A 19,535-nucleotide genomic window follows, 5' to 3' on the forward strand; every position below is an offset into this window, starting at 1 on the left:
TAGTAAATATAGATAGCCATCCAATCAAGGAGCAATTTACCCAAACCAATTCAGTAGAGGCTGATTGGATTATTGTGCATGCCACACATAGGACAGCAACAGTTCTCCCCATCTCTCAATGATTCCAAATCCTGCAGGAGAAAATCTTCTCAGAACAGGTATTTGATGTATATCCTGGCTTGTTCTGGAAAATGGAAATCTTGTCAACTAAGGGTCCAACCTGACTCTCTTCACCTGAAACTGCATAAAGGCCCAAACCATTCTGATAACCCTATAGCAGCAGTTCCCAACCTTTTCCAGATGGGGACCCATTTTGATAATTCGGGAAGATTTGGTGAACCAGGGCAATTCAAAAAATGGATTGACAATATGCTTCACTTTCGCACCCTGTTTAGTTCATTGTGCAGCTATCCTTTGAACGTCTACTCTGAAAGGAAGACTTGCAGTTTATCTAGCTTTGGGACCCCTGGGGTGGTAGTTTTCTGGCTTGTTGAGGTGTTTCTCTCTCTTGTGGTTCAGCAAAAGAGTGCTAGTTAAATGTTCTGCAGAATTCTGTCATGTGGTACAAAGAAGTTTTGTCAGTATCAAACATTATTATTTATTTTCTACTGGTTGAAAACCCCAATTATCTTAGGTTGTCTTTGTAGTTGTTAAGGATATTGTTGGTAAAATCACAATGGAGTCAGGCAATTCAAAATGGAACCTGTCATGAGTGACAGAGACTTTGCTGCCAAAAACACCTTTGCACACCAATTGTGTGCACACAGCATGGAAACATGCACAACGCATATAGACTGTGTACAAGTCACTATTTTTCTGCCCATAGGAATTCTAGCTGTTTTCTTGCCTTTAAATCCTTAAATACACCTGTTCCTGAGAGGATCAGGTCGGCCATTTGTCATCACTGTGGAGGAGAGTTGCTTGTTATACTTGGAAGCCGTGGCGAAGGCCAGTTTTACCTTAAGTACGGACAGCCCTCATCCCACCGCCATCAGGGTGCTTGGATCTACCGTTGTGGCAACTGCCCAGCGTAGTGAGTCCACAGCTCCCTGCATCTCATACCATCGGACAACATTGACTACATGAAGCAAAGCCTGCATTCTGTGGTAAAGGCCCTCTGCAGTGCTTTGTGAGTTACTCTACACCTAAACGCCTAAAGACTCCTCAGAGTTCCTCCCGAATGGCTACCTGCAGCCACAGGGTAGAAGGTCCTGAGCACCTGTGAACCTCTGACAGAGTACAGCCGTTAGTTTATGATCCTATCTGTACTGTCTCCTATTATATCAGTGGGAGAGGGGTTGGATTTATTCAGTGTTGTTTCATTCTTGTGTTTTATCTGTTGTATTTACAATATACTTGGTTACATTTTGAAATCGAGTCTATGTTTATTTACATCCAAAAATCCTCTGGTGATTAGATACGTCAGGTTCCAGGGCAAACCCGCTTCTGGGACAAAGGCATTTACCACCATTTCAGATCAGGCCCTCTAAATTCTATTTTGTTAGTGTGCCTTTGCTAGCATAGGCTTTGCTCAATAACTTGTCTTGATTAAAGTAGTTGAATTTGAAAGATTATGGGCTTTGCCCAGTTGGGCTCTAAAGCATGGTTAGGGAGTTTAGCTCTCTTCTGTCTGGCTTTGCATGATGTAGTTTTACGTGCATTTTTACACAAGATTTTCATGGCAAAACACTGTAAGAGCCTATTGTGAGTTAGTCTGTGTACTATTACGGATGAAGTTGTGCAAGTATGTATTATGTACCTATAGTGTGTGTGTGTATGTGTATACACACCTCCTCCTTCACACACGTACTCTCTCTCTCTGTAGCAGGGCTACTCAACTTTGGAAGCTCCATTGTAGTAAAGGCTTCAGACAGGACCAAACTGTTTTTCAAGCCATTATTGAAAGTGTGACTGAGGACTAGTGCTCCAGGACTGAGTCTCTTTTTTGATGAATTATGACCAAATAAAGAAAGGCAGGATTTCATATAGTGCTGATTTATTATTGGTAAGCTCTATATTGCACTCAAAATAGAGTACTGTGTACAAAAATCAACCCTTTACATACAGACAACCAAAAAAAAATTAAGCTGTAGAACTAGCCTTTATATTTAGAGGGAATGAAAACTGGTTTACTTTTCTATAAGGTAAATTTCCTTGAGTTTGGTGTTTCTCTAAGCTGCTGTTCCAACAGCACATAACAAGTGAATCAAATAACGAAGAGATTATGGCAGCCAGGTTTTTGCATAACTTTTGTTCACAAAGGCATACTAGCCCCATTCTACACATACCTTCCATTGACACAGAATGTTGAAATTGTTAGCATTATCTATAGGTCGAAAACTATTATAAATTTGTAGACAAGTCCACTATGAGAGAAAATAACTTAATGAAAATTATTGAGTGTATGCCATTAACAGCATGCTAGGGTGCTTTATAGCCAAGCAGGTGTCAAAGTCCAAAGAGCTTGCAGGGTAAGACGCTCATCCTGCAAAGATGCTTACTTGACATGCTTCACTTTACGAATGAGTAGTTCTAGTTACTTCTGAAGGCAAGTGCATAAAGTTAAGCATATGCATAGTCTTTGCAGGATGAAGGCTTTAAGCACAATACAGATGTGGAAGAGGGTGGAAAAGGAATGCAACTGAGAAGTGAAATGTACTATTTGTTTCACAATTTGATTTTCTATTTCTTTTCACTGTGGGAAGGACTGAGATTATAGAATCATAGAGCTGGAAGAGACCTCAGGAGGTCATCAAGTCCAGCCCCTTGCCCCAGGCAGGACCAATCCCAAATCTGGGATAAGACTGTTAAATAAGTGATTCCAGTAGGAATATTTATTTAGGCTGCAATATGTTAACTTTATAATAATCATAACAACTGTAACCATACAAAATAGAGTGAAATTCTCTCCATAAACAGGAAAGTTCTCATTTAATCTTTTCATTTTTTTTAAATTCTAATTTTTTCAAAATGTTTTCAAAATGTTGAAATGAAGAAATAAAACCCTTCCTCTAATGCAAGGACCTTGGAAAAATAAGTGTTTGAATTTATGTTTACCATAGATTAATGATGCTGATGTTGCTTAATGCTAAAGAGACATGGAAAGTTAACCTGATAAGTAAAAGTTTGTGGATTTTTCAGGTTTGATTGTTTCATGTACTTGTATTTGCATATTTGCTGTAATTTTACTAAACTTCTTAAAGGAAAAGTGAATTTCTTTCTGAGGGTCAGATTCACTACTGGCATAAATAGATGCAAATCAATTGAAACAAATTAGAAGGGCCTTGCTTATACCAGCATTAAATTTGGCCTCAAGGTGACTACTGAGAAATCGTGAGGAATACTTAGCTCTTTTGTGACACAATCAATGGGAGCTTCTTGCAAAGATCTCAGGTAAATATTGCCAAAAACTGCACATTTCAGTCAGACCTCCTTCCTCTTTCTACCCTGTCACATATCCCCTTCCTAAATTATTCCTATGACAAAATTGGAACTGCTCTGTCATGAGTTGGGAATAATGAATGTTGACATTGCTTTTAGGATGTTTACTGTGTGAATATATTGGTGTAGTTTAGTAGGTGACTATAAAGAAAACAAAAAGGAAGAGAAGAATGGTGACTCAGGAGAAGCAACTATTCAGCAAACGCTTGAGTGTTGTTCAGCGGACAAGGCCCACACTGTTAGCATCAATATTTTACCTCCTCCCAAGCCAACCTGCAAAACTAGTTTTGTCCAGAGGGGTTAAAGCCCAAGAATGTGAGAACAAAGCAACTCTGACCACTTAGAAAGGAGTGTTCCCTAGACAGAGACAAGTTGTTGTTTGGGGAAACCTTAAGGTGCAGGCATCTGCTGGATTGCCTGAAGAAATTAGGCCTGACTAGGTGACCAAGAGGGGATGATAAGCTTTTGGGTAATACAGACAAATGTAGACTGCTTTTAGTCCTAAAATGCCTTTTCTCTACAGGCTTTGTTACTATAAGTAAAACTAACAATACTCTGGTTTTACTCAAGTTTTGTCACTATCCATCTTCAGCCAGGGAGGAATCAGTAAGTGCTGAATCCAGTCAGACCTGCTGAGTAAGCATGCTTGATTCCCAGTGTACTGAAGCCCGGGTTCCAGTTGGAGTGGGGGAACTGCAGATTGGCACTCTGGGATTTGCACACGAGGCCTGACGCTTGAGGAAGTGCCATCTGAGGGTATGTCTACACTACCCTCCTAGTTCGAACTAGGAGGGTAATGTAGGCATACCGCACTTGCAAATGAAGCCCGGGATTTGAATTTCCCGGGCTTCATTTGCATAAGCGGGGAGCCGCCATTTTTAAATCCCCGCTGGTTCGAACCCCGTGTAGCGCGGCTACACGGGGCTCGAACTAGGTAGTTCGGACTAGGTTCCTACTCCGAACTACCGGTACACCTCGTGGAAATTCAGACAGGACCAAAATAAGGATCCTTTGGAATAGGGCTTTATTCCAGAGGATCGCGCCAGTCTGGACGCTCTTTTCCGGCTTTTCCCCAAGCCGGAAAAAAAGCGGCGGCCACGTTTATTTAAATCCCGTGGGGGATATTTAAATCCCCCACGCATTTCCCTATTCCAAAGTTCGAAATTAGCATGCCTCTTCCGAAGAAGGGGCTAGTGTAGACGGAGCCTGTGTGTATATGTGTGTTTTCTCATTACTAAGGGTCACGCTCACTGCTGATAGTGCAGTTCCACTGAAGTTAATGAATTGCTACATCAGAGGTTCTCTAACTTCAATGCACCACAACCCCCTTCTGACAACAAAAATTACTTCACTGCCCCAGGAGTGGGGACCGAAACCTGAGGCCACCTGAGAGCCACTGCCCCAGGTGTGTGTGTGGGAAAGCCCGAGCCTCACTACCCCAGAAGGGAGAGAAGGAGATTAAGCCACAGGACTTCAGCTCCTGGCGACCTCATTAAAATGGAGTCACAACCTACAGTTTGAGAACCGCTGCTCTACATGCTTACAACAATGGTGAACTTGATTTCAAATGCTGCTGTGCTACACTTAGGGTTGCCTGATAGTTTCAACAAAAATACTGGAGACACTTGACATTACAACACAATCTACATTTCATCTTATTTAGAAAATAACAGACATTTACATTTTCTCAATTTGTTTCCTGGACAGAAAGCTCAAATACTGGACCGTCCGGTTCAAAACTGGACACCTGGCAACCCTAGCTACACTGCTACAAAGAATTTCCTCAGCCAAATCTGATAATGGTTCTGGTTCATTCTACACTGTTAATTGCTGTCATTAACCAATTTTCACAGCCTCAAAGCAAAGTTTTGAGGTAAAGGTAGCCACTGTTTTAATTCTGAACTTTGTCCAGTACAGATGCTAATAAGTGACCCTTGATCAAGTCTTATTAAGCAATGCAAAATAGTTTAACCTGAACACTATTATATATGCTCAGCATGTTACTGCATATAGGCATGACTCCTAAACTGTTTTAATTCTGAACTTTGTCCAGTACAGATGCTAATAAGTGACCCTTGATCAAGTCTTATTAAGCAATGCAAAATAGTTTAACCTGAACACTATTATATATGCTCAGCATGTTACTGCATATAGGCATGACTCCTAAAAGTAATGATTTTCTACACCATTCCCATTGCAATCTAACATTGCAATACAGATTGAACAAACACAGAATTTCAAACTGACAGCAATGTACAAAATTATATGGTACAAGGTTATTACAAAACATAATTCAGAAATAAAGCTCTGATTTCTTCTTAACATAAAATTCTGCAGGTTCTCGGTTTTAAAGCACAAATTGCATAACTAGCTTTTAAACTGAAAGAGACTCTAAATATTCTATAGTTTGAGTCCAAATGCCTTTGAGCGCATGCGGCAGGCAATAAATATTCCAAACCAGAGATTTGCCAAATAATATTAGTTAAAGTATTTGGAATGGATCACCTAGAAAAAATCTCTTCCTGTTTCTTTAACAAAATAGATACTCTTGACCCCTGTCCTGCAAAGACTTATGTATGTGTCTAACTTTATGCATATAGGAAGTTTCATTGAACTCCATGGAATTAGTCACATGCTAAAAATTAATGCGTATTTAAGTCTTTGCAAGATTTAGGCATTAGGACTTGTCTCTCTGAAGAGTTAGCATGCAGCAAGCTGGAGGGCAGTCTGTCACTCACACTTATTGGCATTGTGGAACCTTTGAATATCCACTGAAGTTCCGTAGTGCACTTTGATCTACTCCTATTTGAAACTGGAGTAAATCAAAGTGCACTGTAAAACTTCTAATGTATGGTCCCAGGGTCTATATGACTAGTTAGTGAACAGCTGGCCAGTGCACTGTACATTTAAACTCCAACTTAATACGAACTAACTCTCCACACAGACAAGTCTTTAGTGTTTGTACACCCAGCTATTGAGTATATTTTCCTTTAACAGATAGCCCCTGTTTAAAATGTTAGCAAGGGAAAGTGTGTTCATCTGAATTAAGTCTTATATTTGGTCCAATATCAGTTCCAATTGTTGGTAGGCCACTAGAATAGGAAGTAACAATTTCCAGTCAGATGCTGGTGACAGTGCCTAGTTTTACCCATAATTCAGTTTTGTCGCACTGATGTTGTTAAAATTACTCAAGGGGTAAAATGCTGCAGTCATCATGCAGATCATACCTTCATGGTTGCCAATAAGAGCTTGGCCTAGGAAGAGATTGCAAGATTTGCCCCCAAATGAAGTTTATTAGAGTCCTACTCCTATTAGCCCACAACACATGAAACTCTCGTCAGCTTCCACAGAAGTTCTGGGCATGGAGGTTTTCAGCACCAGACTCTTGCAGCATTCACATAAGGCACATTCTGGAGGTCTCTTGCATCTGGCGGTTATTTGCTGGGTACCCTGAATCCCCAAGGAAGGATTAGTGAAAGACCATTTTAGAAGAAACTTGACATTCCAAAAGTATTACTACAAACATTATCAAGAATGGAATTTCAACGCTGTGGAATGTGCCTTCTAGACAATGGCAGCATTACATGGATTTATAGGTGTTTCACTGACTCTTCATTATTTATTCTTCTGCTTTGCTGTGACACCTGTGGGAGAAAATATAAAACAATTACAACAAAAAATAGTGGTAGTCAGGTGTTTGTGTGTGTGTATTTTGTATATGTGGAGTACTAGTTAGGAAAATTGGCTTTACATCTATCAAATAAACCAGATACTCCAGTGCATTTTAAGAAAGAAAGAAAGAAAGAAAGAAAGAAAGAAGAAAGAAAGAAAGAAAGAAAGAAAGAAAGAAAGAAAGAAAAAATGGTAACATTATTAATGTGAAAACTATGAACACTCTATCTCAATCATGCACTGAGATTTGAACTTTGTTTGAAAAGTTTAATCATGTTCTTTGTTCAGGAGCTGGTCACTGCCAATAATTCAGCACAGTACTTTAAACAATAAATGTCATGTTCTCCATGCTGAATGTTGGAACATGCTAGGTTTTCAGCTGTATGCTAGTTAGATCCATCTAGCATAGGGGCTAATATTGCTTCCTCTGCAGGAGCTGGCAGTTTTGCCACTGACTTTGGCACTGGTCCCACAAGTAAATCTGAGTAGACAGACTTCCCACTGCATTCACATAGAACTGCATGCAGATATAGGATTCTTCTAGCACAGAATAACTTGCATACATGGGGTTGTGACTGGAATACAGTGGGAACTCTAGTGGTAGCATAGTGATGGCAAAAGACATTTAGCACAGACTTAACTGAATCTTCCCGGGGCACATCTAGACTAGGATTGCCAGATGGTTTAACAAAAAATACCGAACACCTTTCCCGCCAGCCCCCCTTCCCCCCGCCCCGCAAAAAAAAAAAAAAAACAGGAAAAAATTCTGTTGAGCAAGAAAAAAAAGGGGGGGGGGGCAGAGCACTGCACTTTTAAATGGCCCCGCACTCCTCACTCCCCCAACCCCCACCAGATGCGGCAGGGATAAATTGTCCCTGCCAGGCTTCCATGCAAGGGAAACAGGAAATACCGGACATGTGAAATGTCTGGTATTTTCTGGGTTTTTTTACCGGACGGGAACCTGAATAACGGACAGTCCGGGAGAAAACCGGACACCTGGCAACCCTAGTCTAGACTGCCCGTGGCTTTTGAAAGAAGATATGCAAATGTGGCACAAATTTGCATCTCTTCTTCCGATCCCGTTTTCGGAAGAGTTTTTTTTTTTTTTTAAAGCAGTCCTTTAAAAAAAAAAAAACCTTTTAGAAAGAATCCTTCTTCCTAAAAAAATGAGGTGTTTTTTTCCGAAAGAACTGTATCTAGACTGTTTTTTTCTGAAAAAACTCTTCTGAAAATGGGATCAGAAGAAGATATGCAAATTCACACCGAATTTGCATATCTTCTTTCAAAAGCTGCGGGTAGTCTAGATGTGCCCCCAATGTGCAAAATTTAAGAAGAAAACATCAAAGTTCCAGCGTTGAAGAATTCTACTCTTTCACAGCCTTATTACGGTGAGTAGTACCACTGAAAACAATGGGGTTACTTGTATGATTTAGGCACTTCAGGAAGAGTTTGAAGAATTGGAGCCTTAATCTGTTCATTTTAAGGTGCTGTCCAGCTAACTGACAAAACAAAATCTCCTCCAGATCTCATGAATGTATTACAGATATGCTCACTATGGCTAAAGATGTGCACACCTCCAAGAGTGAATAATTAGATTCTAGTGGAAGATGAGAAAATTTAAGATGATAAGAAACACTGAATCAGCTGTAGAAGACAAGATGGGTTTGTCATGCCCCGCTCATGTTTTATGAAATTTGGCTTATAAATATGAATATGAATAACTCGAAGATGCTTTTGCATCATGTAATATCAATGATAAAATCTGCTGATTCTGTATATCCTGTTTTTGTTCATGTATCATTTTTATATGTGAAGTTACAAATACGAAGTGTGAATCTGGCTTTAACTCTGAACGTGCTAATGAGGGTTATTAGGAAAAATATTTTAGGAACATAATGGCTCAGTATTTATACCAACAACCTGTGACTCTTTGTAGCTCTTGATAAAGTTGAACTCTACTTCTTCCCTGATTTATTTTCTTTTTTCCTCCTCCCTTTTTTGATCACATTACCTTATTCAAATAGAAACAAGTGGCAAGTAGAAGCATTTGTCTTGTACTCTTTGAAGAACAAAGCTGTATTTTTGTGGGCAAGGAGAAAACAAAAGGAGCATCATGTGTCCTTTCCAAACAGCTATTTAAAGAAAATTGGGGTTGATGTAGGAATCAGGTTCTATGACTGGTGATATGCGGGAGATCAGCCTAAATAACCCTAATAGTCCCCCGTGGCCTTAAAAACTAAGGCTCTGTGAAAAAAGTGGCCCCGGTTCTAGCTCTGACAACTGCATCATGGCCCATCAGGCGGGGCCATGTGGGGAGTGGCTGTAGTGCTGGGTGGGTCCATGGCTGGGTGGTGAGCAGCTGTTCCGGCAACTGGGGGGGGTGGGGCTGTACCACAGCTACGTGGTGAGCCTCCAGGGGCAGGTCCTTGCTCCATGGCTACGTGGTGGGTGGCTAGGTCTTGCTCTCGTGAGGGAGCTGGGGTCTGCCGCTTGATGGGGAGACTGAGACCTTGCATGGCAGAGGAGGCCGAGGCCTGCTGGGTTGGGGGGATGGGGAGGGAACTGGGACCTGCTGCGGGGAGGAGGGTGGCGGAACCTGCTGCATGGCCGGGGAGCAGGATCTGTTCCGTCCGGTGGCTGGCTGCTCTGGCCGCTGGGGATGAATAAAATAATGCGGGGTGTGTGGGTGGGGGGGCGGGGGAGGCACAGGAGTCAGGGTTGGAGTGTATGGAGGGGTGGGAGTATATATTTTGGCAAACAGGAAATGTTTTATTTGCATATTTTACTTGCATAATGAATATGCAAATGTTGCTGGTCCACCTCAAGTTTGCAAATGGATTTGCTGTTCCCCGTATAAAAAGGTTGGAACCACTGTGATAGGGTCTCACCTTCATATCAATCTGTTAATGCCCTCTAGTGGTCAAATATTGGAAGAACACGCTACAATGAATCCCTGACACTGAAACACATTCCTTTCCTTCTTTATCCGGTGTCTTAATGTTATTTGTTGAGTGCTGAACCTCTACCAGTTTTCAGCATGCTGTGCATCTGCAACAACAGTAGAATAATGACAGGCTTTTTTTCCCACAGAACCTTAGTTTTAAGACCACGAGGGACTATTAGGGTTATTTAGGCTGATCTCCTGCATATCACCAGTCATAGAACCTGATTCCTACATCAACCCCAACTCCTACTTTCACAAAAAATACCTAACATGTCAGGAAAACAATGGGTTGAGAAAAAAAAAAACCAGGGGGCGGGGGGCACTTAACTTGTTGAGCCGAAAAAAACGCACAGAAAACAGGGTCACTGCACCTTTAAATCCCAGTGCTCCACACTCCCTACTCCTCCCGCGGGGGGAAGAATGTCCCAAGTGGTCTTCTGTCCAAGAAAAACAGAAAATACCAGACATTTTACCGGTATTTTCTGTTTTTTTTTTAACCGGACAAAGACTGCAGATACCAGACTGGACACCTGGCAACCCTATTCACAGGACTCCAGCACCACAGCACAACCTCATATGCACTGTCTGGGATGGAGGCCATTTTGAAGAGCAGGCTGCCCTGCTCCTGCTGGGGTGATGTTGCACTCATGCTGGTAGAGGCACAGAAGCACCCTCTTCATTATGGTGTCCTCTATACAACATCGTAGAGAACCACACCTGGTTGTGTCTCAGTAGCAAATGGGGTACAAACAACCCGAAAAGAGTCCCAGAAGGCCTGCTTCCAGAACACAGAGCTCTCTGGCTCATCCTTGGCTACCACATGGCTGAGAGAGATTGGTTCCCATCACGGTAAATTAGAGCAGCTTTCAGGCTATTGATACAGCAAGTACAAATAAAAGGTCTTAGCGGCTTCTATTTCACCACAACTAGGTGACTGCCTAAGGAATATTAGCTCCCACAGATCACGAGGGAGGGATACCCAGTACTTCATACATAGCAAGAAACGGCAGACTCTGTAGAATAAATACATTTTGTTCATAAAATCAGACATAAATTTAAATTTCAGATTATTTGTTCATTTCATTATGGCTGATCATGATTAAAATACAAAGGAAAACCTTGTAACTATGCAATTCCAGTACAGTCCTTCTTTCTTCTCCCTCCTTGTCCCAAAAGGCAAACTTTGGAAAACGAAAGTCTTGGAAGGGGGTCTCCCAAAACTTTCTCAAAACTGGAATGTAAAATGTCAAGAACATACGGTAGCCTAATATTGCGTGTGTGTGTGTGTGTGCTGCTGCACTTGATAGAGAGTTCCAGAAAACTTGGGTTTACCCATATCTGCAGTGGTCGCAAACAATGCAAAATTAGGCCCCAGTCCCAGGCTAGGTTTACACTAGCACTTTTGTTGGAAAAGTTTATGTCACCCAGGGTTTGAGAAAATATCCCCCTCCTTCCTGAATGACGCAGCTTACCTTGACAAAAGAGGTGGCATGGACAGCTTTGTGTTGGCGTGAGATGCTCTCCTGCAGACATAACTACCGCCACTAGCTGGCAGTGGGTTTGTTATGTCAATGGGAAAGCTCTCTGTTCAGCATAGAGCGACTGCATGGGAGATTGTACAGTGGCACAGCTGCACTAATATAGCTGTGCTGCTGCAAGCTCTCGAGTACAGACATGGTCCTGGAACGATGTGTACATCAGTGTTTCCTGTAAGCTGCGAGCTTGTGCAGCCACTCAGGAGCGATTCAAATGCCGCCTAGCTGATTAGCAGAGTGCTCACCACTATGCTTTTTGTTTCTGCTGGTAGTGCACATTCACACATGCCTTGGTGCACATAAAATTATTCCACACATGGATGGGAAAGATTAGCAGGAACATCAGTATACATGTGCTGAACTGGGAGCAGCTGCATGCTCCATTCACTTCCATGGATTACTCATGAGCTTAATTTTAAGAACACGCACATGTCTTTGCAAAACCAGAACTTTTGAGCTATTGGATTTCAATTAGAGTGGCAGTCCTGTATAAGCAGAATTTCTTCCCTGGTCCATTATTCAGCTTTAATCATTCCAATAAGCCTGTTACAAGCAGCTCTGTAATGGATATACCTCGCCCACCACCGAGAGCTGAGGGGAGGAGCAGTCACCTATTGCAAAGGATGGATGTACTGAAATTACATTTTTACAATTTTTGGAAAAAACAATAATCAGACAAAAGCAAAGCCTGCAGTTATCCTAGTAAGCTGGGATTGCTTGGTTAAGGTAATTAATACCAGGCTTTGTGGACTTTTCTGGAAAAGGAAGACTGGCTGTTGCTGACATAAAAGACAGACATTTGGGACCTGATCCTGCAACACTGACTCCAATGGGGCAGGATCAGGCTCTTGGACAGCAAAAATCACAAACAGATCATTTAAAAAACACATAATCAGCGATTAAGGCAGAAAGCTTAGTTGCCACAATGATTACTGATGGCATCATAATGTGTGTAAAATCCCAGTGCTGCGGTTAGCTCACATAAAAAGCAACGTTTCGTGTTTACATACCTCACTGTATCACACAAAGACTTTTGGTTTTATTATCTCCAGTATCAGTGTCAACCTCTGCTTTTAAATAAAAGAAAGACACAAAATATATCTGACTGCTGTGACATATGGGTAACAACATGGAATGGCATAGGACAAAGACTGTCCTCTAGGAAACATGAGTAATTTATATTTCTTGGGGCTAAAATCTATTAGGTTAGTCAATAGCTAAACATTCTGAAAACATAAATGATGAAGTTATGCTTGGGGTAGGTAGGGTTGCCAGGTGTCCGGTATTCTACCGGACAGTCTGGTATTTGCGCTCTTTGTCTGGAAAAAAAAATCAGAGAATACCGGCCATGTGCAACGTCCGGTATTCTTTGATTTTTCTGGCTGTGCACCGGATGGAACCCTGGCGTGGGTAAGGGGAGCAGGTGGAAGGCGGGGCCACGATCGCGCTAGGAGCCTGCGGGGAAGGTCGCTAGGAGCCTGCGCAGAAGCATGGCGGGGGGGGAGGGGGAGTGGCTGGGACTCCCGCATTCCTTTTTTTTTTTTGCTTGACCAAAAAATACCGGGTGTCCGGTATGTTTTGGGAGATCATCTGGCAACCCTAGCTTGGGCCCTACAGAGGTCACCAAAAGAATTAAGAGGAGGAAAAGCCCTGGCCCCACCTGCTGCATGGGAAATACACCATTTGTCCATGTCTCTTGTCATTGAGGTGCAAAGAGCAGGAGCTGCATGCCCAGAATTCTTTCCCCTTTATTCATGAGGGAGGAGAAATGGTGGAGAGTTGGAAGAGGCATGAGTCTAGCACAGTCCTTCCCATCGGCTGACCAGGGGAGCTGGTGGGACTCATGGGGGGTTTGGGGCAGCAATGGGAATACATTGTGTCATCCCTCTAGAAGATACAGCAAAGGTCTCCATACATCCCAAGTGAGATGGAGAGCTCTGGAAAATCTGTGCTACAGAGTCGCCGTGGCCTAGTTACACGTACTTGGGGCTACACCTCAAAGCCATCTCTAGCCTTAAGAACGTGATCCCTTGCACAAGCATCAGTGTGGGGTTTTTTTTAAGCTGTGTGCTTGACTATTTTACACTAAGGAAGGGTCACATGGAAATACACCTGAACTTTATGGTTTGGTGACACTAATTTCCATGTGAAGAATGCTCTTGTAACTGATGTGGGGGGAAACCCTCATAAAAATTGGGTGATGGGAGTGCAGGGAAGAGTTATAATCATGCTTATACTAAAGATACATTTATAAATTGTTTATATGGGGGTTAACAAATAATTAATAGATGTCATAATTGATGGTTAATCTCCACTATAGTAACTGGTTTATCACTGCTTAGAGTCCAGTGGGTCAGCTGGTTGCTTTTAAATCTAACAACTATCTGTAGCACCTATGACAAATGTGCTTATCAACCTCTTTACTGTTTCATTCATATGTGCAACATGCTTTTTATTTATTCATTAATCATTAACTCTTTATAAACTATTTATACCTGCCCTAATGGCTAGTGCAGGGGTGGGCAATAAGCAGTGCGTGAGCCAGATGCAATTCACCAGGCCACGGGCGCATTATTTGCCTGTGTGTTGGCAGGTGTAGCAGCTCACAACACCTGTTGGCCATGGATCACTGTTCCCAGCCAACGGGAGATGTGGGAAGTGGCGCTGAGCAAGACACCACTTACCAAAGCTCCCATTGGCCAGGAATGGTGATCTGTGGCCAATGGGAGCTGCGAGTAGCCATACCTGTAGATGCACAGGTAAATAAAGCAGTGGTAGCCCAGATGGGGCTAACCCTGGTGAACCGTGTCTGGTCCGCAGGCCGCTTATTGCTCACCCCTGGGCTAGTTTTGCATTATTTAACCAGTCTCCGACTTTAAAGGACATCTGCATTAACCAGTATTTACCCCGAGACTGGTAAAACTCCTATTGGATTCACTGGTGAAGGACTGGACCCTAACAGAGGCAGGAATACTTCTAATTAAAAATCCTAGCGAGCTGAAGAGGAAAACTCCAGTCTCCTGTATTTAGCTAAAGGGTTGTTAATCTTCACATGCTGCATTGAAATGTGTTACCTGACTGGCTTTTGGTGGACCGTTTCTTCCTTCTCCGTTTCCCAGACCCTCTTTGCCCTTCCTTGTCCATACGTGCTTGCGCCGGAGGGACTGTTGCTGAGCAAGAAGAATCAGTCACTGGCTCTTCGGCAAAGGATATCTCCTGTGAGGTGTCCAGCAATGAGTCTGCGGCATGGTCGTCGTTTTCTCTCTCTGCCTGCCTTAACCCGGTATGTTGAGAACTCAACTCATTAGTTGGAGTCTTTTCAGCACTGCCAGGTGCTAGTTCAACTCTGGGTTTAGCCTTGTTCCCAACTGCATCTCTTGGTTGTGACGTTTGTTCATTAGACACTGGGCCTCTTTCTAAGTGCGTGGGTCCAGATTCACTGTGTTTGTCTCCTGAGGTGGATCTGTTCAATTCCTCTCCTAAGTCAGTACAGTTGCCTGAATAGCTGCTTGCAAACTTTATAATTGTTCCTGGGTTAACTGGAGCAAACACAATGGCATTGTGTTTTGCGTTCTCCTGGGAGCTACATGAGCCATTGATCTCCTGAATACTCACGCCACCATTGATGGACTGATGGACTCCTCCAACTTCAGTTGAAGATAAGGAGCTGCTGTCAGTACAGGGCTGTTGTGGTGAATTTCCTTTTGGAAGCACTTCGTTAGAAGCTGGTGTCTCTGTGGCAACAATACCCGGAACCCTCACAGTGTCGGCAGCTTCTGAGGCCGGAGTCTTTTCTACGTGATGGCTGGCATCCTTTTGCTTGGTCTCATGGGCACTTCCCTTCGCTGCTGCCACTGCTGAAGCACCAGCACTCTTTCCTTTAAATAGACAAGACAGGATCAGGCACAGTTGGTTAGTACAGATGTGACCCTCAACCAAGAAGGAATGTCATTCGACAACCTGCAGTGTGCCCCAGGCAAAAGGCTGGGAGGAAAGGGACCAGTGAACTTATAACAGCCATCTGTGAACCAGGAGCTTTTTACATCTAATCCAAAACTAGCCACTCCCAGTGCTGAGTGACCTGTACCATCACAAGGGGGCATTTGGTTCAGACCCACGGCCCCAACACAGCAAAGCACTTCAGCACCTACTTAATGTTGAGTGTGTGCTTAAATCCCATTGAAGTTAATCAGTTTCATTCCCACTGAAATCAAGGAAACTTAAACTTGATGAATAAGAACTTAGCTGAGGGTCAAAGAACTCCCAGGTGGTGTCATGGGCCTGATCCTGCTGTCTAAGCCCTGTGGCAGTAAATAGCCCGCCTGAGACAGGCCTTCAGAACTGCCCCCCATCTGGGCTCCTCCCACCCAAGGACTAAGTTTTTTCAGGGGCTTGTAGGAAGGCTGCAGTTTGCAAGTACTCTCTTGTGGCAGGCTCTCTCTTGTTGGAGTGATGCCCTGCAACAAGATTATCGGTCGGTTTGCATTCTGGGGGTTGGAGGCTATTGCCTCAAAAGCAGAAAGGAAGCTCAAGCTGCAAATTTAGAAAATAAGCATCTCTTGGGTAACATTTCCCAAACCGCCCAAGTCCCTTGGAAAATGGGACTTAGTCACCTTTCTGAAAATGCCCCTCCCCCTGTCTATTAACCAAATGCCAACATTCAAAGCAGGGACATTCCCATATGTCTCTGTGTTTTGCTACAGTATTTGCAGCAGGCTGGAGGTTAATGGTTGCAGATGTGGTTGGGTCTTAGCTCTTACCAGGCTCTCTCTCCTTTGGCGTTTCAGCAGGTGAGGCTTTAGGAGCAGTATCCTGATCAGTCTTGTTCTTAGCCGTTTTCCTCAACTGGAAACCTTTCCGTATGTCAGCTAGCAGTGCATCAACAATGCACACGTCGTCCTGCTTCACAGCCCCTTTCTTAACTAGAGTTTAAAAAAGGGGGGGGGGAGAAATGGCTAATGTCCCATTCCTAGGAGATGGACAGTGACCGTCAAAAGAAGGGTGGTATCATCCCAGGATATGGGTTGGGGAGACAAGGGTCTGATTTTCCATTGCCTTGTGTAGCTTGGTGGTCACCCTGCTCCAGGCATAAAAAGGGTTAAAACAGCCCTGGAAGAGGGCTGTAGCCAGGGGCCAATCATGAGAGGCCTTCCGGCAGCCAATCAGAGATTAAGAGAGCTTTATAAAAGAGCTGGAGGAGCAGAATGAGCATATTCTCACTCCAGCCCTGGAGGGAGAAGGATCTAGCTGCCTGCTAGCTGAGGTACCACAGGCAGAGCAGTGCTAGGGAAAGGCAGGGTGAGTTCCAGTCTGAGTAGTCCCAGGCTGAGGCACAGCAACAGAGGCCTAAGAGGCACTAGGGCTGCAGAGAGGCAGCCAGGACAGGCAAAGGCAGAAGGTTCCCTCCTCCTCCCTCTCTCCCCTGCCCTTTGCCTATGATGAGTGGCCATGTCAGACTGCAGTTTGCCTCTGAGGTAAGAGGCTAGATGACAACTGGCAGTAGGGTAACTGAGGCAAGGTGGGTATTAGGGGTTAGAGGTTCCCTGAGGGGGAGGACCCCAGAGTGTGGGGGCACTACCACGGAGCTGTACCCTGAGGGAAGGACTCTGTGGTCTGGGAGGGACATGGGGCCTGATGGATGGTGGGGGAGAGCCTCTAAACAGGTAACAATAGGTGAGACACTGGCCAGAAGAGAGTGCTCTAATGTTCAGCAGGAGAGCAACCAGAAGAAGGTGCCACGGCTGTGAGGCCACTGTTATACCCTGCCCCTAGCATAGTTACCCACTTCAGTGCAAAGTGGGGGTCAAACACCGCCACTCTGATCTGATCCCTCTGTAAACACTCTGCATCAATGGGAATGACTGTGGAAGGCCAAGGGCAACAGAGAATCTGGACCAGAATCCTTGCTAACCAGGGCCGGCACCTCTAGGGTGTGTCTAGACTACATGGCTCAGTTGATGGAGCCATGTAGATGAGGCAGGATGACAAAGGGAAACGAAGTGGCGATTTAAATAATCGCCACTTCATTTAAATCAAAATGGCCGTCGCGCTCTGCCGATCAGCTGTTTGTTGGCACAGCGCAGCAGTCTAGACAGGGATCTGCCGACCCCAGAACCCTTCGTCGGCAGATCCTTTATGCCTCATGTAGTCTAGACACACCCCTAGTGTTCTCTCTCCTTTGTCCTATGCCAAGTACACCTGTGGCACCATACAGCCCATAGGCTTTAAATGGCTCCTCTTCTGTATCTTGAATGTTATGAATGGTCATGGAGGGGTAATCTTATTTCTCTCCTTTGCTGCTTCTCTTACACTCTGTTAAATGGTCTCCTTAAGGCACCCAAAAGCCTTCATTCATCAAACACTCAGAAATCTACACCGAAGATTATTACTGGAACAGTAAAGCTGGAAGAGTTTGGTGCTTTTATCTTCCCTCACCTGGCTGACAATGGATTGTATGCAGGGTTGTTGATCCCAGGAGATTAGAGACAAGTGATGGGAGGCGGGGATGGGTGTGTGATGAGATAAAATCTTTTACTAGACCAACTTCTGGTCCAATAAACTTCTCCATCCAGACCTGAAGAAGAATTCTACATATGCCTGAATGCTTGTCTCTCTCCCCAACAGAAGTTGTTCCAATAAAAGACATTACCTCACCCCACCTTGTCTCTCTATGGATTGTATGTACATTTCCTTTTAAAGAAACCTTCTCAAATACTTACTGATCTTCCCATTGTCTCCCTTTTGTCTCTTAGCCTCTTCTTCTTCTAACTGTTTCTTCCTTTTTTCTGCCTTTGCAGCTTGTTCCTTCCTGTCCTTGTTTTCCTGGAGCCAGAGAAGAGTCATAGGGGAGTTTGGTTAAATATTTCGTAGCAAAGCCACCTACCGGAAAGATGGTTCTATTCACAGTTTGTTGAAAAACAAGGGGGAAATTCTGGCTCCTCCGGAGAGACCCAATAGGCAGCTGGGAGCTTTGCATTTCCCTAGTTGTGCTTGGGACGCCATCCTCATCCCTTTGTGTGCATGGGGATGGGCAGCGACTGGATCTATTGTCCACTCTTGCTATATATAGGGGATGTTCAGCAGGCCGAGGAAGCTGCTGCAATCGTGAATTTCCCTGTACTGGTCACACTCTGCTGTATAAACTTTCCCCAGCAGCTGCAAAATCCTTTCTGAGGCCAGATCTATACTGCAATGTGGCTGGAGTCAACATTAAGCCAACCTTAAGCCAACCTTGGAGTTATCTGCATAGTGGGAAATTGACGGGAGCAAATGCTCCCATTGACTTCTCTTACTCCTCAGAAATCGAGGAGAACGGGCATGGACTGGTGGCACCCTCAGCAATCGATTTAGCATCCTTATTAGACACGCTAAATCGAATGCCGGAAGATTGATCTCCAGTGTAGTAAGTATAGACGTGGTCTGAGTCAAACCTGTTTGCATAGGCTGGACCCAGCCACCAGTTTCTGACCCATTGTAAGTCCACAGCTCTTCTACAGACTTATCCTGGAAGTCAGACCATCACAGACCCATCACTCAAACCCCGGGCTAATGCCAACCTCTGGCTGGTAGTACAAAGCTCATCTGGGGGTTCCTTCGTTAGTGCACATCACAATCTGAAAGCTCCCAGCATGTTTTAATCAAATCCCCAAGCTGGCTGTTTCAGCACCACACCCAGAACCCAGTAATGTCAGTGGCGAAAGTGCCATGGACTTTAGCAGCAGGAGGCCCTACCTTAGGAGTCTGGCACTCAGGTTCATACCCCGCAGTGAGAACAAAGGGTGAAAAGTGGGTTGATTCCCGCTAGAATGGGTCAGTCGACAACACTTCTTCCCGCCCTGCCTCCCAGGCTTAGGGAATGTACTGAGAGATTGCAGAGATATGGCAAGGAGCTTAGTGGTGGTCAGCTGGGTATGTGGCAGAGCACAGCTGTCACACCAGTTCTC

The 19,535-nt window shown here is 44.0% G+C and overlaps 1 protein-coding gene across 4 annotated transcripts in view; it reads right to left on the reverse strand.

The window, feature by feature from the left end:
• Positions 1 to 1,979: 1,979 nt before the first annotated feature.
• INF2 (inverted formin 2) overlaps positions 1,980 to 19,535 on the reverse strand; it is a 79,908-nt gene continuing 62,352 nt past the window's right edge. For 2 of the 4 annotated variants that reach the window (XM_075926455.1, XM_075926459.1), the window contains 5 exons: positions 18,312 to 18,414; positions 16,353 to 16,514; positions 14,667 to 15,470; positions 12,603 to 12,662; positions 1,980 to 7,085 (listed from right to left, as the gene is read on the reverse strand). In XM_075926455.1, coding sequence (XP_075782570.1) covers positions 12,604 to 12,662; positions 14,667 to 15,470; positions 16,353 to 16,514; positions 18,312 to 18,414 — 1,128 coding nt within the window. In that variant the 3' untranslated portion in view covers positions 1,980 to 7,085; position 12,603. The remainder of the gene's footprint in view (positions 7,086 to 12,602; positions 12,663 to 14,666; positions 15,471 to 16,352; positions 16,515 to 18,311; positions 18,415 to 19,535) is intronic. The other 2 variants (XM_075926456.1, XM_075926458.1) reach the window with 2 other exon arrangements.

Source organism: Pelodiscus sinensis, chromosome 4 (genome assembly GCF_049634645.1).
Source record: "Pelodiscus sinensis isolate JC-2024 chromosome 4, ASM4963464v1, whole genome shotgun sequence".
NCBI classification, from domain to species: Eukaryota; Metazoa; Chordata; order Testudines; family Trionychidae; genus Pelodiscus; species Pelodiscus sinensis.